The sequence below is a fragment of the Prunus avium genome, chromosome 8, assembly GCF_965620075.1.
Source record: "Prunus avium chromosome 8, drPruAviu1.hap1.1, whole genome shotgun sequence".
Lineage (NCBI taxonomy): Eukaryota > Viridiplantae > Streptophyta > Magnoliopsida > Rosales > Rosaceae > Prunus > Prunus avium.
Window position 1 is genome coordinate 30135223 of NC_142291.1, and position 19216 is coordinate 30154438.

The 19216-nt window shown below is 36.5% G+C and overlaps 1 protein-coding gene and 1 pseudogene across 1 annotated transcript; one reads left to right on the forward strand and one right to left on the reverse strand.

The window, feature by feature from the left end:
* Positions 1 to 10416: 10416 nt before the first annotated feature.
* On the reverse strand, positions 10417 to 16028 carry LOC110767897 (disease resistance protein RPV1-like). The gene is made up of 7 exons (XM_088245848.1): positions 15358 to 16028; positions 13825 to 14653; positions 13539 to 13604; positions 13317 to 13423; positions 12881 to 12947; positions 11137 to 11241; positions 10417 to 11011 (listed from the first exon to the last, which is right to left on the reverse strand). The coding sequence occupies exons 1-7, from the start codon at positions 15954 to 15956 to the stop codon at positions 10535 to 10537; spliced, it is 2250 nt and encodes a 749-aa protein (XP_088101974.1). The 5' UTR covers positions 15957 to 16028; the 3' UTR covers positions 10417 to 10534.
* A 1408-nt stretch (positions 16029 to 17436) lies between these two features.
* Positions 17437 to 18532, forward strand: LOC110767917 (putative carboxylesterase 5 pseudogene; annotated as a pseudogene).
* Positions 18533 to 19216: the final 684 nt, after the last annotated feature.

The following is a 19216-nucleotide window of genomic DNA, read 5'->3' on the forward strand; positions in this document are numbered from 1 at the left end:
AAACTTAAAACAATTAATTGAAATTTCACTCTAGAAACTCACCCCTTGCTTAACAGAACTGAAAACACCGACCAAACCGCTCTATCCAAAGCAACGAAAGACCACCTGCAAAATATCAAAAGAAAACATGGTTTTTTTATAATTTTAAAAAAAAAAAAGGAAGAAAAAACAGAAAAATCGGAGAAGAAATTAGCTTGAGTATTTTATGCATGCACAATCTTTTCATTAAACCAAAAAATTAGCTTGACCAAAATCTGTATGGAAAAAAACCACAAGGAAAATGTATGTAATTGAGTTCCTTAAGTCTCCATTCAACGCAAAAATCAGCAAAAATCTGCTTGGTAAATCAAACCCACATGAAGTTGGATTTTCAAATCCCACATATTTCCCAAACCAGTCTTCTTCAAGTTATCATAAAGTTCTAATTCATCAAAATTATCTATCAGCCTCAGCATGTAGAATGCAAGACAGCGGTCTGCTTATATACCAAAAAACAAATAGGCACACAAACACATATATTACAACTAAAATTATTACAGTTGGTTCATTAGGCACAAATAACTTGAGTTTAATTAATTAGCACCACAATAAATAAGTCAATAATCCGAAGCCACCATAATACCAGGTTCACATGATGCCTTAAATCTAAACCTAAAAATTGGTTAGAATATTAAACCAAGTTAATATCATCAAGAAAAAAGTAAGCAACATACATGAGAAGCTCTATTTGAAAATTGGAATCATGAATCTGTGAACGCTCGACAAACTTATAATTTGGTGTGAAAAGTTGTATGAAAGTACAAACTGTCTAATTGTAAGAAAAAGAATGATGCTGGAAATCTTAAAGCAATGATCTTGAAGTTCCTCTAATTGGGAATTAGTGATGCAAACACAAAGTAATATTATATTCCTCCCTCAAAGCCATTTTCATCAAATAAATGCTGATTTTATCAAGAGTGTTTAACTGGGTTTTCAATAAATAAATAAATAAAAGTTCAACGCAAGATGATGAGCATTGTAGATTTTTAAAGTAAATCATGAACTAACCACCTTGAATTAAAAATGAATGTTGTTTTAGGAAATGTATTAGTTGACTTTAAAATTGGAGTAGAAAATACATCAGCAAAATTCATTCTAGTTGAATTTAATTGTTTGCAAGTGAAGAAGCTGTGATAACTAAACTGAAATAATATGAATAATAAAGAGATTTTCTTACCATTTGATCAACCAATATACACTGTAAACCACCGAATTGATCATCATATCCAATAAGTTTTGGTCTCCACATTCTGCATACACGGACTTTAATCTTCTTGTTAAATTGAAACGGATGTAAATCATGGATGTGAACGAAACTCATTGTATCATAAAGCTGAAAATAAAATATATATTTTGTTAGTATAAAAATGTACACATCTATGTATGAAAATTAATATAAAAAAATATAAAAATGTATACATCTATAACAATATCTCTATTTGAATAAAAAAGCCCTATATCTCCCACAATCAAACCATCAATTTCATCACATGTTGGCTTTTCGTATTGTTTATTATCATTGGGCTGCCTACCCAATAATGTGATTTTCAAAGTTATTTCTGACTGTTCTAAAAAGTTTGATTACATTAGTTCTTGGCTATTTCTTGTGGAAGAAATACTTGGGAATGGAAGGTATAGTGCTACCACCCTTGTCTTTCTCTTTCTCTTTCTCTTTCTCACTCACACAAACACATATATTCTAGTGTTCCAAACAACCGATGCTCTAATAATAAGAATGAAACAGGGAGCATGGAAGGCAGTATGAGTGAGACTATAAGTAAAGCGAGAGTTGAAGCTGCGAAAAATAATGCAGAACCACCACTCTTCAATTTAAAAAGAGTTTTAGCTGCAACAAACAACTTCAATGTAGCAAATAAACTGGGAGAGGGAGGATTTGGCCATGTTTATAACGTGACACTTTCTAAACTGCTTGATAAATACTTATGTACAGTTTATCTAATATATGATAACTTGGACAGGCCAAAGACATAACAGATTTAGTTTCCTTGAAGGAGGCAGCAAAAATCTTCATTCCAGGTATATTGTAGCATGATTTCTGTTTTCTCAGCCTCTCTGATTCTGTAAACCAAAAACTTCAATATATAACTTTAATTTTCTGTAAGAGTTGATCTAAATTTACATTCTCTTTGTCTTAACAACTCAATCAAACATTTTTTGGAAGCAACCAAATCAGAGGATCTATTCCCATGGGATAAGGAAACAGATATGAGTGTTAGCGGTGGTCTACTTTCTAATTTGATAGCCAAATTATTTTCTCTATTTAAGTGATACAACAGCCAAGTGGGAAGAGAAGTAGCTTGTAATGAATTAAATAAAGTGGTGGTTCAAACTGTATAACCAATAAAGTGGTGGTTCGATCTGTATAACCAATAAATCAAACTTAGTTGTGATTTTCAATTATGTGCAGGTGTCAGAGTAGGGTTATTGATTCTATTGGGGGCAATTCTTTTGAACATAAATCAAACACAACCCAAAACAATAAAATAAAATAAAAAAGATGAAAAACAATCACTATATCAATCAACAAAAACAATTAAAAAGGAAGATCAAAAGAGAATTTCAGTCCCAAAGGATGTTGACTTAAAGCGAATTTCAGATTTTTACTTAATATTTAGACCTCTTTATTAGTCCCAAATGATGTTGAAAGAAGCTGTCAGCCTACTCCCAATCGGCTCAAATAATAAATATAACCAACAATTGAAATATTCATCAATTTTAACCTTTTTTTTGTTTTTTTCCAAAACCTGGCTAAACAATCAAAAGTCACCCTAAACAATTAAAATCACAAAAGAACTATATTTACATGATTGTTGTCATCAAAGATTTGAAAATTCTCAGCTAAACTCCAAAAATTTCAATTCTCAAAATATGTCTGTTAATTGATGAAATAAAGACTAAAAGATGCGCTAAAAAGGTGAGGTGATGCATACCCGAAGACAAAGGATGCAAGAATTCGCAGCCAAGAGAGATAGAAGATGCCTGAAGGTTGTAAAAGAATCTGTGAAAAATATCACAACGAACAGACAATTTCATAAACCGTAAGAGCCGTTGGATTCGCAGCTCGCCTCCCCAGAAGAAAATCAACGGCCTCCAAAGCATCTCCAAGAGAGAACAGAAATCTTCCATCACTGCCCCCCAACCAGCTAGTTCGAAATCAACGATGAACTCCTGCTGCTGAGTGAACGCATCGTTCGTTGGGGAAGAAAGGCTGAAGGAGAAGGGGCAAAAAGGAAGAGCAGAAAAGATTAAGTGGAGGGCATATTCGGAAATTCACTGTGAGGAAGAGAAAACAAAGCATGTAACAACAGTAAAATGAGGGGCAAAACCATCACTTCACTATTCATAATCTACAGTCTAGGAACAATGAAATCATGGATTCAGTTTTAGTATATTATAATTTCTGGCTAAACTGCATGCACGTCAAAATTTTGCTGGGCATGACAAACACAATCTTTTAAGCTGCAAAGTTACAAAGACATTACAAGTTCGTAGTCCAGCTCAAGGGTCAACAGCGATGGCTTCCAATTCCGTCTCACTGGTTGTACTGCCCCTCGCATTCCGAATTAATTTTGAAACAACTAAACACACAAGAAAGAGGACAGGCAAAATGTTTACTTTGAAAGGATTGTCCTTATGCCGAAGCACGCACGCAAGCTGAACCATGGAGGAAGCCCACTGAGTGATTGCATAAATTAATCCACAAACCTCAGGGAAAGTACCAAAAAGGGTGCCTGAACATGGACAATAAAACCACCACAGAAATTTTCCGCACTTGCCAAATTGAACTTTTCCTCTGCCTTTGTGAATGAATTCCCAGATGCAAGTGGCTAGAGCCATAATAGCCAGCCCCATACCAAAGAGTGCATAGAGGGGCTTTCTTGGGGAGGAAAGCTGATCACATATAGCTGAAAAGATCTCTAGCATCAGGCTAACGATTAAAAACATCCACTCCGCTGTAAATACCTACAAAAGAAATTAGTAGTTCAATTAAAGTTTAAGAGATATATCTTGCAAGAAAAAATTATAAGCAACTGATCGAGAGGTGCTTAGAAAGTTGTAGAGTTTGCACCTCACTTAAGAAGCTTTTAGCACTAGATCATATCCATCTGGTTGCTCAGGCAAACTTTCTTGGCGTTGAATTCCAATTGTTCCCTGGTATGAAAAAGTTAGCAACTAAGCTATTAACAAATGCAAGTTCCTTATCAAATAAAATGAAAGTGCTTTCAGGTAACTGCAAGGCAAACTCATTTGTTTCTTGGCAACATATTGAAAAGCAATTGCATTAATAAATTAATATAAAAATAGGTAAAAGAATATGGTTGTCAAATTGAATAAGACATTCATGTGTGTGTATATACATATGTATTGACAGGACCCAACCCAAATTCCTTCCCGACATTCATGTGCCCCTCAGGCATGCCTAGAGGGAGAGGCTCATTCATACAATCACTCATAAATATTCACTACCACAAGTTCACTAACTTAAGCATCGGAGAGGGTTTGGCCGGTACCACACCGGTGCCCTTCACGGTGGTCCTCTGTTTCTTGTGTGCAGGTGGACCCGTACTATAAAGGAGGTCTCAGCCCTGCTGAAGCCTCATTGTTGGCTGTGCTAAAAACACATACAACATAACCAATAATTATAAATCTAAAATCTCAAGTCATTATGTATATAATAAAAAAAATACAATCTCCAGATACAATGAAAATATTACAAATTCAAGTAGCCAAATAAATAGACTCCAAAATAGTATATATTAGTCTTGTACTTGGCCTAATTCTTTACCCCAACTTGAAAAACAATCACAAAGCTATAAATAAAATGAATGGGAAACATAAAGCAATGTGTTAATATGAAAACAATTACAAAGTCATCATTGTAAACAAAAAAAGAACAAACCTGCAACATAATTAACTTGAATAACATAAAGTAATATGCCAATTTGGGGTAGAGATTTGTTCTTTTCTTTTTTCTTTTTTTACTTTTTTGGATTGTATAACGATCATCAATCTTATAGGCTTTGAATATCCAACAAAAAGTGCAAAGAAAGCAACCAAAAGTTGAGACCAGCTTCAACCATTATCTCCAAGGCCATGTACAATTGCCACTCAGGCATTCTGTTTTCGCAACTTGACATGGCTGAAGAATAACAACAATAGAAATAGAAAGAAAAGAAAACTGAACTGCAATTCACTACAGAAAGAAAAAGACTAGGACTTTCCCTCGTCACTCTTGTCTTCAATTCTGCCCCATGCCTTAAGTCAAGCTCATACTTCCTTTATTTTGCGACAACATAGCCGCCTTATGTTGCCAATTGACAAACATGCACTATGTAATTGTTAATCCTTTTTTTAAATTTTTTTTTTTATAAAGAAACAAATATGTTAAAACAATTAAATTTAGTGCTTTTAACCATTCTAATCACACAAAACCTAAGGAAAATATTATTAAAAATATATATAAATATTAACATATCAATTAACTTTTACTTTCATTGCAAGTGTTAATATCTTAGTCACAAGTAAATAACAAACATTGATGAACATGCGGTAATTGAAATGCAATTGAATTTACAAAATCCAATTGGCAGACAGAAAGCAGGTAATTGAATATATGAAATCTAATTTCTCTGGGCATATATGAAGCAAATCCTACAAAATTCTCACCCAATAACAAAGATTTTTCTTTTTCAATAACAAAAATATCAGATTAGCAGAAAGTCAACACCTTTTTTTCTTTTCAAAACCATGTATACAAACAGCAAGCTAAAAAAACCTTAGCAAAACATTAAGAAATAATTTTCTTTTCTTCTTTTGGTGTAAACCAAATATTTCATAATTGAAAAATACATAAGAAATCTTACTTTTTTGTCATTACATAAGCAATTTTACTAAGTTGTTAATTATTCTCGTAGTCCTTTGGGTTCAAGCACCAATAGAGGCTCTGCAACACCAGCACCCACCAACTTGTTAAATACAAAATCAATTATACTAATTCATATTAAGGGCTAATTAAAGAAAGTAATCTTGATGGAAGAGAAAGACATAAAATTGACCTCCCAAATGGTCCAATGGAACAAACTCTTTGGGGTTGCAATGGTGAGGGAGAGAGATACACGCTTATGATGTGGCATGAGGAATTGTGGCTGAATGTGCGGTCAAATATAGTTCAGAAGAGCTTAAAACACAAAAAAAAGGGAAAAGAAAATACTCACAACCTACCTTTTCCAACAATAATCCATGATTAGAATAATGAGAAAGGGTTAGATGACACTATTATGCGCAGCTCAGCTCAACTTTGCCTTTGCAATCAAATCAGCCCATGCTTTTGGGTAATTTCCTTTCCTTATAAACATACCAGGAATTGACAAAACATAACAAATTATGCTATAATTGTTATGAAAAATTCTAATTGTAACACATGCAGGTGTGATCTGAGGGTGTTAAGTGCTGCAAATGAATTTTTCAACACAATATTGAAGCATCATGGGCTAATGGATTGTTTCTCAGAAATCAACACCAACCCATGCATTATTGATGAACAAGGCAGGCTTAGAATCTTACCCTACCATGATTTCCACTCATCTTCTCATGGCTGTACCATTTACCCTCCCAGCATGTGCAAGTTGATTAAACTAAACTAATTGCATATATTTAAGTACCCCAAAATCAAAATCACAAATTTAATTACACTGGTTTAGTATGTTTGTGGGGTTTCTTTTGTTACAGGGTCTAATAATGGAAAAGATTCAAGCTTCTGTTGCAACAGATGGGAAGAAACATAAACAGTTAATTTATGTTGGGGATGGAGCTCCTGATTTTTGTGCAGGTTTGAAGCTTGACGAAGGAGATTTTCTGATGCCAAGGAGGGATTTCCCTATCTAGGACTTAATTTCTGCCAATCCATTGTTTACCAAGGCAAAAATTTACGAATGGAATGAGTGTGATGAGCTCTGGGCTGTCTTGCTCAACACAGTTAATACATTCTTCACTGAAATGGGGTTGTCTTGCTAAACTCAGATGGGGTTCTCTTGCTTTCATTCAAGTACTCAATCCTAATTTGAGGATTTTAAAGTGAGGTTGATCATAAGCTCACTAACCCTAACCCCAAATCAATTGATTAAAAGTTAGCTCCAAAACTGAAGAACCCTAAATTGACCCATAGAAGCATAACTAGAGAGAAAGAGGAAGGAAAAGACTCACCTGATGACAGATCGATTTCCAGAGCACAGAGAATGATGAAGCGAATAGATAGAGACGGAGAGTGAGAGCAAGAGGGAGCGAGAGTGAGAGAGTGACTTCAAGATCGACAAATTGATATCCAATAGTTGCCGTTGTTCGAACCAAGAAGCCCAACTGAAGAAGAGAGAGCAACAATGGAACAAAGACTGACAGCGCCAAGAAGAAGAAGAGATAGGGGAGTCGCAGGAGTCTCTGAGCATTCTTGCTTTCGTTTTGTTATTGTTTCAGATTTCTTTATTTTCTATTGTTTTTGTTTTGGTTTTCTTTTACCTGGAGCAACCCATTTAACCGGTCACTTACTATCAACGGTGTAGATTACCCCACATCCCACAATAGCTTATCCAATGGTCTATAATAATGGCGCATCCATGCGCAGGGCGCACCGTAGAATTTTCCCTGCAGGTCTTTCATCATTCCTATTTTTTGCATCAAAAGAATAGAAAACAGAAAGTTTCATGTTCCTTTACTTAAAAAGTACTCCTACTTTGTATATTTTTATCATTTTTATTTGCCACATTGATCTAATCTACTCCACTCTCTCTCTCTTATGAGACAAATTTGTGTTTAATATATAATTAACCAAACTTGATATTAGAACAACTCATTTAATAAACACTAATGAAGGTCAGCTCTTAGGCCATCCCCAATGGGGGCTCTATATGGGGCTCAACCACCACAAGGCTCCAATATATACAAACCCTCTTTAAAAAGGCATCCCCAATGGTGCAAATTTGGGGCTCTAAAACTTAAAGCCCAGCCGGAGTAGTAGCTAAATGTATGACCTTGGTTGAAGCCCCTGAAACTGAGTGGGACCCACCAATTGAAAAAGCTGCAGCCCACTTTTGTGTTATTTCTCACTTGCCTGCGACTGTACAAGGCATACTTGCCTTCAATTTGATTGTTGATTTGCTGCTGGCCCACGTTCTTTGCATGTTGGCCCATATAAAACAACTTTGCAAAGTTGATTGTTGATTTGCATGCTGGCCCACGTTCTTTGCACGTTCTTTGCAAGGGATCCATATCCAACTTTGGGATGACCATTGTATCCATGAAATAAATGTTGATTTCCAAATCTTGTCCAAATTTTGATTTTTTTTGGTTGAAATGTTCACAAAAAAAAAACTAACATAACATGAATAAACATTAAAGTAAAATAGTTAACAAAAAAAAAAAAACCATGTAAATCAAATTACATCATAAAAAAAATATAGAGCCTGTCATGAATATAGAGCCCCCCCATTGTGGGAGAGATTCCTTTAGAGCCCCAAAGATTCCATCGGAGCTCTAAATGGGGCTCTATAAACCCTTTTTAGAGCCCCAACCATTGGGGATGGCCTTACGACTCTCCTTTGGGTGTCCTCTTTGCTGACTGCGGGGCCCTCTTATCCCATTTCCTTTCGGCCACTGTGGCCCATGTTCCAAAAACTTGTGATAGAGTGGCCAGTAGGCTCTCTCATTTTGCTTACTTTAAGTGTGAATCAGGATTGGCTTGACGAACCCCCTGACTTACTTCAAGATCTCCTCCTCTATGAGGATTGTAACCCTGTTTTACCTTTGGATCATAGATTTTTTTCAGTCCCATGACTTTCCCCTACACCTCCACCGACCCTCCCGCTCACGAGTCACGAGTCAGGAGACACGACTGCTCATGTCTACTACGTACAGCATAGGCTTTCCTCAAACCATCCCTCATATTTATTTCAAAAAGACCATGTTGACTCACAATTAATTAGTCTCTGTCTATGCATTATGTCCAAGGTTCTCATCCATATGTGATGTACCTTCACTTCTTTATTTAATCTTGACATGGCCAAACGAATGAGAATTAGGATAATCAACATGCCATATATAGCAAACATATTGTACTAAACTGTAGAGAAAACGTCAGACATTGACTTGGTCAAGTTAGCTAAATCATATATGTTCTCACTCAGCACCCAAGTTCTAATCTTCCTCGTCATAGTTTAGATTATATTAAAATAGAATATCGCTTATATATAAATAAAAATAAAAACTATGGAGAAAAATTATTACAATATATCACCAACTCATCCATAAATATTTGAGAGTACTAAAAAGGTATTGCTAGAAGGGGTGACATCCTCGGAAGATACGTGGTGCATTGAATTGGAGTTGATGGGTTGTGGCCAGCTATCAGAATTGGATTAGTTTGGGATACTGATGTGGATGCTGACAGTGAAATCACTGTGACATGGAAGTTTTTCTATGTTGTCAAATTCACTCTTACGTTGGTTTCTTCTTTTCTTTTTCTTTCAATAATTGTAAAATTTTGTGTGGCAAGATCCTAAACATGCTTCACCAATTTCATAATTGTTCATTTTCCAAAACCCCCACCCATGCCAATCTTTTGTAGTTCATATATATGACTGTATCTGCAGATATCTTATAGGGAAAAGACCCACAAGAATTTATTCTGAGAGGCTGGAATATCAAAATGTGGTCTAATTCAAGATCCCAACTTGTATGAGCCACCATTTATAATAAAAAATATATATATATATATATAATAAATAAAAATGATATATTAAGCAATTATACTTCAATTCTTGTACAAATCTGCTGCCATTTGATGATTCACTATATAACAGAGCTACAAGAAGATAATGAAAAGTATAAGACAAGGATGGATAAGGTTTTAAATGATACCACCCATGGGATGGTCAAATCCAAATTCATTTGAAAATATTAATTGTTCAGCTATTGGGTCATCTAATAAATCCTTTAGAATCATGCTCAAGCATACTCCAGCACACTCTCATATTATGGACTCTAATCCACCGTAGAATACATGAATAAGATTACAAAAAATCATGACCATTGAAAAGGCATATTCAAGTGCGAAAAATCATGACCATTGAAATGGACCATGTATTCCATTTGTTCAACCCAAGTTGTGACAAGGCTATGGAGATGGTCAAAAAGGTGGTTTCTTTCATAAATCAGGACTAGGTTGGGCTTAGGCTTGGGTGTGTTTTGAAATTTCAATGTCATCTTAAGATTTGTCATTATAAAAGAATATGAGCATATTTGCAAAGCTGAATTAGTAGCGCCTTGAGTTTTATTTGCTGGGAAAACATCAATTTCACAATTTTGAGTCGTATATATTTTAATTTTTGGCTAAACTGCATGCATGTCAAAATTTTGCTGGGCATGACAAACACAATCTTTTAAGCTGCAAAGTTACAAAGCCATTGCAAGTTCGTAGTCCAGCTCAAGGGTCAACAGCAATGGATTCCAATTCCGTCTCACTGGTCTCCTCTCTTGTTCTGCCCCTTGCATTCCGAATTAATTTTGAAACAACCAAACACACAAGAAAGAGGACAGGCAAAATGTTTACTTTGAAAGGATTGTCCTTATGCCGAAGCACGCACACAAGCTGAACCATGGAGGAAGCCCACTGAGTGATTGCATAAATTAATCCACAAATCTCAGGGAAAGTACCAAAAAGGGTGCCTGAACATGGACAATAAAACCACCACAGAAATTTTCCGCACTTGCCAAATTCAACTTTTCCTCTTCTGCCTTTGTGAATGAATTCCCAGATGCAAGTGGCTAGAGCCATAATAGCCAGCCCCATACCAAAGAGTGCATAGAGGGGCTTTCTTGGGGAGGAAAGCTGATCACATATAGCTGAAAAGATCTCTAGCATCAGGCTAACGATTAAAAACATCCACTCCGCTGAAAATGCCTACAAAAGAAATTAGTAGTTCAATTAAAGTTTAAGAGATATATCTTGCAAGAAAAAATTATAAGCAACTGATCGAGAGGTGCTTAGAAAATTTAAGAGATATATCTTGCAAGAAGAGTTTGCACCTTATTTAAGGAGCTTTTAGCACTAGACCATATCCCATCTGGTTGCTCAGGCAAACTTTCCTGGCGTTGAATTCCAATTGTTCCCTGGTATGAAAAAGCTAGCAACTAAGCTATTAACAAATGCAAGTTCCTTATCAAATAAAATGAAAGTGCTTTCAGGTAACTGCAAGGCAAACTCATTTGTTTCTTGGCAACATATTGAAAAGCAATTGCATTAATAAATTAATATAAAAATAGGTAAAAGAATATGGTTGTCAAATTGAATAAGGCGTTTCAAGGCTTCCAACTTCGTTTAGTCCCTATTTTATGGAAAAACAATTGTGAGAAAACTTAATATATACAACTCACAGTCACATCGTCAATACTGGAGAATTAATATAAACAACTCACATCTTCTTCATTTTCAAGTAACTTTTCAGCTTCATTTAATCTCTATTGTTTGAAAAAGAAATTGCATTAACAAACTAATATATAAAAGAGGAAAAAAGGTTTCGCCAGTCAAATTGATAAGACAATACATGTTGTGCGTACCGTGCTTTGCAAGTCACGCTCCTTTTTAGTTATTTTGAGGATTTCATGAATATTTGAGTGCCATTCATCTATACTTTTCCTATATAAAATTGAACCCATAGTTGTGAGGGCTAATGGATTCCCTTGAGCATAGCCTACGACTCTACTTGCGAGTTCTAGATAATCATTCGGAATTCTACTTGTTGGGAAGGCTTTAGAATTAGAGGTGTCAAACGGGATGGGCCGGCCCAGCACGACACGAGCCCATCCCGTTTAAATGAGGCACGGCACGATACGAGCCCAGCCCGTTTAAATGAGACACGGCATGATACGAGCACGAATATTAATGGGCCATGCTCAGTTCGGCACGAAAACTTAGGCCGAATTGGGATTAAAAAAAATAGGTCCAATGGAGGCCGGCCCATAGCCCGACATGGGCCGGGCTTGGCCCGAGCCGCTTCAAACACGGCCCAAGCCCGGCCCATTTAGCTTTTTTTTTTCCTTCTCAAAAAGTCAAAATGCAATAATTTGACATCTAATGTCATTGTTTATATGTTTTTATTTTAATCATAAACATATATTTGATGTCTTTCATTTTAGGGAAATTACTTGGGTCCTTAATTAATTAAACATATTAATTACAAATTAATTAAACAACATTGGACTTGATATCTAATCAATACATATGACATATACGCTTCTCCTATAATCAAAGCAAGACATTTCTTCACATATAAAATAATAAGTTGTTTAAAGATGAAAAGTTGAAGTGGACTCTGTGGAGTTGGACACTTTTTGCCCTCCGCCCCTTCATATTGTTTGGATGTTTGATTGATTAATGTTTTCAAATAGTTCATCATTTTTTGCCTCTAATTATATTTTTAATGTTTATAATTTGAATTATCTTGTGAAAAAAAAAATCAAGTGAAAAATATTCAAATTAAATGGGTTGGTTCTTGGGCCGGAGTATGGCACGAGCACGAGCCCAGACACGGCACGAGCCCGACCCGGCCTGTTTCAATGTGGATATGGGCTTTGGGCCGGGACGGGATCAATGATTTTATTAAATGGGCCAGCACGGAACGGCCCGATAAATTAAATGGGCCGACCGACACAGCACGAAAATGTTAAAAGCACGAGTTTAAATGGGACGAGCCGACCCGGCACGGCCCGTTTGACACCTCTATTTAGAATGGAAGAGCTCCATAGCTTCATCAAGTTCTAACTCCTTCACTTGGTAGGTGAAGTCAACTTTATGAGCAAGAAGCAAATGCTCAACCCTTGTTGGTATGATAATTCTACTGCCGGGCACCAAACCAATCAGAGCTTCAAGCTAAGTATTTTAACGGATCCAATTGATCCACATCATCTATAATTAGGAGAAGTCTTTTGTGGCGCAACCTACTCTTAATGATATTGACTCCTGAATCAACATTTGTGAGACTCGATATTTTCAGCCCGAGACTCTTATTTTGCATTGTATGTCAATGTTTTCTTAAACATTGTGTTCATTTATGTTGTTGGTCATAGCTTACAACTAAATGTCTAACAATTTCAATTTATCTCTTTTTTTTTTTTTTTAAGAATGAATTTTGAATAAAGACTTGGTGCACCCTACAGATGTCCCCAACAATAAAAGTAGACTATCTACCTGTATGTGTAAGTGTAACTAATATATACTCACTGTAACATCGCCAAGTTGGTCCTGTTTTAGAGTATCGGGGCTGATCTCATCTCCTCCAGGAGAGCCTTTGTTGGTTTCGGTTGCTTTTACTCCCTATTGTATGAAAAGCAATTGCATTAATAAATTAATATAAAATAGGTAAAATAATATGGTTATCAAATTGAATAAGACATTCATGTGTGTGTATATACAAATGTATTGTACTTACGTCGACGTGGTCAACTTCAGACTTGTCAGCTTCAGGCCTTTCAAGGCTTCCAACTTCGTTTAGTCCCTATTTTATGGAAAAACAATTGTGAGAAAACTCACTGTCACATCGTTAATACTGGTGAATTAATATATACAACTCACATCTTCTTCATCTTCAAGTAATTTTTCAGCTTCATCTAATATCTATTGTTTGAAAAAGAAATTGCATTAACAAACTAATATATAAAAAAGTCAAAAAGGTTTCTCCAGTCAAATATTGAAAAGACAATACATGTTGTGCGTACCTTGCTTTGCAAGTCATGCTCCTTTTTAGTTATTTTGAGGATTTCTTGAATATTTGAGGCAGGAGCTCTTTTGTACCTTTCTAACATAGAGTGCCATTCATCTATACTTTTCCCACATAAAAGTGAACCCATATCTATGAGGGCAAATGGATTCCCTTGAGCATAGCCTACGACTCTACTTGCGGGTTCTAGATAATCATTCGGAATTCTACTTTTTGGGAAGGCTTTAGAATGGAAGAGCTCCATAGCGTCATCAAGTTCTAACTCCTTCACTTGGTATATGAACTCAATTTTATGAGCAAGAAGCAAATGCTCATCCCTTGTTGATATGATAATTCTACTGCCGGCACCAAACCAATCAGAGCTTCCAGCTAAGTATTTCAACGGATCCAATTGATCCACATCATCAATAATTAGGAGAATCTTTTTGTCGCGCAACCTACTCTTAATGATATTGACTCCTGAATCAACATTTGTGACTCTCGGTATATTCAGCCCGAGAATGGTATAAAGAAGAGTCTTTTGTAGTTGGACTAAGCCTCCTGGTGCCTCAGAAATTTGTCTAACATTTCCCAAAAAGCAGGAAGCTTTAAACTTATGGGCAACTGAATTATAAACAGCTTTAGCAAGTGTTGTCTTACCCATTCCACCAATCCCCCATATACCTACCATGCGAACATCAGCATGTCCAACACCTAAAAGATCATTCATTTCTCGCATGCGAGAGTCTATTCCAACTAGATCGTTCGTCTCATATGTCAAATAGGCACGGTTTAATTGTCGTGAAATCTTTTCAATGATTGCATAAATAAATTTGGATTCATCATACCTGCCAGTTTAAAAACATCTTAATCAATACATGAAATAGAATTTTGCAATATAAATGTTTAAATAAGGCAAAGAACATATAATCCCACAAAAAAATGGAGGATTTGCTCGATTAAAAAGATGACCTACCTATATCTAGAAGGTTACGTTTTTCTCTAAAAAGAAGTTCTTATTAGTTTGTCCATATGGCATTCGTTGATTTTTGCCAACTTTTGAAAGATTGGGTTCAGGGTTTAGGATACAAAAATACAATTTTGCCTCTGCATTTAACAGAAAAGTTAACAAAACTAACGGCAGGACCATTTGTCCTAATGAAATTGAAGTTGAAGGACCACGGAAACCATTTTGGAAATTGAGGTACTCAAATGCAAATCGGGTCTAAGTTCAAGGACTAATAAAATGATTAACCCTTTGTTTCTTTCTAATAATTACCTTTTTTAATACAAAAATTTATATTTATTTGTAATTGTCTAAGAGAAATTCTAAATTTTTAACTATTTTTTACTTACATGAAAGCCTCATAACCATAAAAGTGGGACGTACATTTTTTCACGTAGGTCTGCATAAAATAAAATAAAAATTCACGTAGGGCAGTCCGATTAATGGAGGGGATGATTTACAGAGTTTATAGATAAGGAGAGAAGTATTTTCATTTAAATTTATCAATAGACAACATATATAGCTAATAAGTCGTTAGAAAAATACCCAAATTTGTTTAATTCCATCCCAGCCAAATCTGCTGCTTTCCTAAGAGCCGTCCTCCATCGCCCCACCTTCTCCAAATCATCCTTGTATTTGTATGCAAGGCCATCAAATGCTTCACCAAAAGTGCTGCTTTGGTGTCTTACATCTGAGGGTTCCACGTCGTAATAAATCGGCAGAACAATTTGCTGCTGTGATTTCGTACATTCAAGGATCTTAGCAAGCTCGTCCAGGCACCTAGTTGAGGAGGCATAGTTTGTAGAGAATATGATGAGAGAAATCCTTGACTTTTCAATTGCATAAAAAATCGCGTCTGATGTATCCGCACCTCCTTGCATTCGAAAGTTATCATCCGTGAAGGTGTAAATTCCCCTTTGTTCCAAACTAGTGAGCAGATGGTCTGTAAAGCTGACGCGTGTATCCGCACCTCTAAAACTAAGAAAGACATCATATATCCATTGATGGGAGGAAGGAGGATCCCATTGATTGGAGGAAGGTAATTCATATCCCCATTGACGGGTGAAAGCAGAATCATATTCCCATTGATGAGAGGAAGGAGAAGAGGAAGAGGCTGCTGGTTCAGTGGTGATATTGTAATCCATATTGTTTGATAATTGGATGCGGCTCTTGCTTAACCTCACATTTGCTCTTGACTGATAAAATCGAAGCAAATGTCAAAAAACTCTGTCAAGAGTTGGGAACTCTATCTCTATATAAAGGGTACTAATCAACTTTCTCATGGCGGCCTCTTGCTTAGTCGTAGTTTCCTGCTACCTGCAGTGAAGCTTCAGTGGAGAGTGTAAATTAAGGACACCATTGTTGAAATAATTATACCTCGCCATGTGAAATAATTATACCGCGTACCGTGTTGAAAATTGGCAACAAACCAAAGAACCATGACTTCTTTTTGTAACAAAAAGAGGAAACGAAGCCCTGTGAGCCTACCTGCAGTGAACCTTCAGTGGAAAGAGAAAATGTCAACCATTGACTTGGCCAAGTTAGCTAGATCAGATATATTCTCATTCTGCACCCAAATTCGAATTTTCCCCGTCTTAGTTTAGATTATATTAAAATAGAATATCGTTTGTATATAAAAAATAAAAACTGTGGAAAAAACGTATTACAATATACCACCAACTCATCCATAAATATTTGAGAGTACTAAAAAAGTAGTACTAGAATGGTTGACCTTCTCAGAAGATACGTAGTGCAATGAGCTGGAGTTGATGGGCTGTGGTCAGCAGTTAGAATTGGATTGGTTTAGGATACTGATATGGATGCTGACAATAGAATCACTGTGACAGGAAATTTTTCTATGTTGTCACATTCACTCTTACGTTCATTTCTTCTTTTCTTTTTCTTTCAATAATTGTAAAATTTTGTGTGGCAGGATACTATACATGCTTCACCAATTTCATAATTGTTCATTTTCCACCCCCCACAAGAATTTATTCTGAGAGGCTGGAATATCAAAATTCAAAATGTGGTCTAATTCAAGATCCCAACTTGTATGAGCCATCATTTATAAAATATATATAAATAAAAATAAAAATGATATATTAAGCAATTATACTTCAATTCTTGTACAAATCTGCTGCCATTTGGTGATTCACTATATAATAGAGCTACAGGGGATTATGATACCACCCATGGGAATGGGATGGTCAAATCCAAATTCATTTGAAAATATTAATTGTTCAGCTATTGGGTCATCTAATAAATCCTTTAGAATCATGCTCAAGCACACTCTCATATTATAGACCCTAATCTACCGTAGAATACATGAATAAGATTACAAAAAATCATGACCATTGAAAAGGCATATTCAAGGCAAACCAATACCGTTCAAACCGTCGATAGAGTCAACAACCCCAAATACCGTTGAAAAATCATGAATAAGATTACGAAATCATGACCATTGAAAAATCATGAATAAGATTACGAAAAATCATGACCATTGAATACTGAAGGCATATTCAAGGCTCAACCCGTTAGATTGGTGGACGTGTTTGAGACGAAAGTAATTATTGCTTTCAGCTGTTCCAACAACCCCAAATAAAATATCAAAGTATTTAATAGGCAATAATTCTCTTTCATAAAACCCAAAACAAAAATCACAAGTCTTTCAGTTTTACACAACAATTCTCATTTCTTATCTCTGATGGACCCAAAATCCTCCTCAACCGAAATATCAGTCGAGTTCCCGACGATCTTCAGAATCTACAAAGACGGCCGCGTCGAAAGACTTAAAGGCACCGAAACCGTCCCGCCTTCCACCGACCCGGAAACCGGGGTCCGATCGAAAGACGTCGTCCTCTCGCCCGAATCCGGACTCTCCGCCCGCATCTTCCTACCCAAACTCACAGACCCGACCCGGAAGCTCCCCCTCCTTGTTTTCATCCACGGCGGCGCTTTCGTCATCGAGTCCCCCTACTCTCCTCTATACCACAACCACGCCGCTTTGCTAACATCCGAAGCAAACGTCGTTGTCTTGTCTGTGAACTATAGGCGTGCCCCCGAGCACCCACTCCCTGTTGCGTATGAAGACTCATGGGAAGCACTCCAATGGGCCGCGGCCCATTCGAATCGTAATGGGCCCGAAATCTGGCTCAACGATTATGTTGACTTTGACCGTGTTTTCGTGGGCGGGGACAGCGCCGGGGCCACCCTTACGCACCACGTGGTGCATCGGGCCGGAGTCCATGGGCTGAGCGGGGCGAAGATAGTTGGGATGATTTTGTTTCACCCCTTTTTTGGGAACGGAAAGCCCGATAAGCTGCTAGAGGTTGTTTTTCCGGAGTGTAATGGGCTGGACGACCCGAGAGTGAACCCGGGGAAGGATCCGAAATTGGGGGAGATTGGGTGTGGGAGGGTGTTGGTTTTTGTGGCTGAGAAGGACTTTTTGAGGGACAGAGCCTGGGCTTACTATGAGGCATTGAAAAAGAGCGGGTGGGGTGGGATGGTTGAGATTTTGGAGAGTGAAGGGGAGGACCATGTGTTCCATTTGTTCAACCCAAGCTGTGACAAAGCTGTGGGTTTGGTCAAAAAGGTGGTTTGTTTCATAAATCAGGACTAGCTTGGGCTTGTGTTTAGGTGAGTTTGTAATTTCAATGACTTGTGTAATAGAATATGAGCATGTTATATTTGCAAAGCTGAATTAGTAGCACCTTTATTTTTATATGCTGGCTCAACATATTTTTTACACCATATTTGAATGAGTTTAGAGTTTAGGGTTTAAAGATTATGATTACATCATAATGGAATTCATTGAATGCTCAATATTAACATTATCACCAAAAAAATCAAAATCAAAATCAACATTTACTCTTGGTAGTCTCTCCTTCCACTTTCTTGCGGGAAGGTGTTGATATTTTTGGCTGCGGACAACCATCTGAGAGAGGCTGGGCAGATGTATTATGATGACCTGAAAAAGAGTGAGTGGGGCGGGAGTGTTGAGGTGGTGGAGCATGAGGGTGAGTGCCACGTGTTTCACTTGTTCAAACCAGAATGTGAGAAGACTAGAGAGATGGTCAAGAAATTTGGATCCTTCATCAACAAAATAAAAAATAAAGTTGGAACATCTTAATTTCATCCATTTTCTTTGGTGTGTATGATCTCATTCTCATACATGCTACAGAAAGTTAATATGTTTTCATATAATATGATCAACATGCGGTCCAATAATTTCAAGTGTCAGTATATCAATCGACTAAATTATTTGCCTAATAGTGTTTTTCTTTTGAATATTAGAAGAGATCTTAAATTTGAATATCCCTCTTTATATAATAAAATAAGAAATGTCATATGACCTTGACCTAACTTCAAGTGTAATAAGTAATTCTATTAATAGTTGAAGATTTCT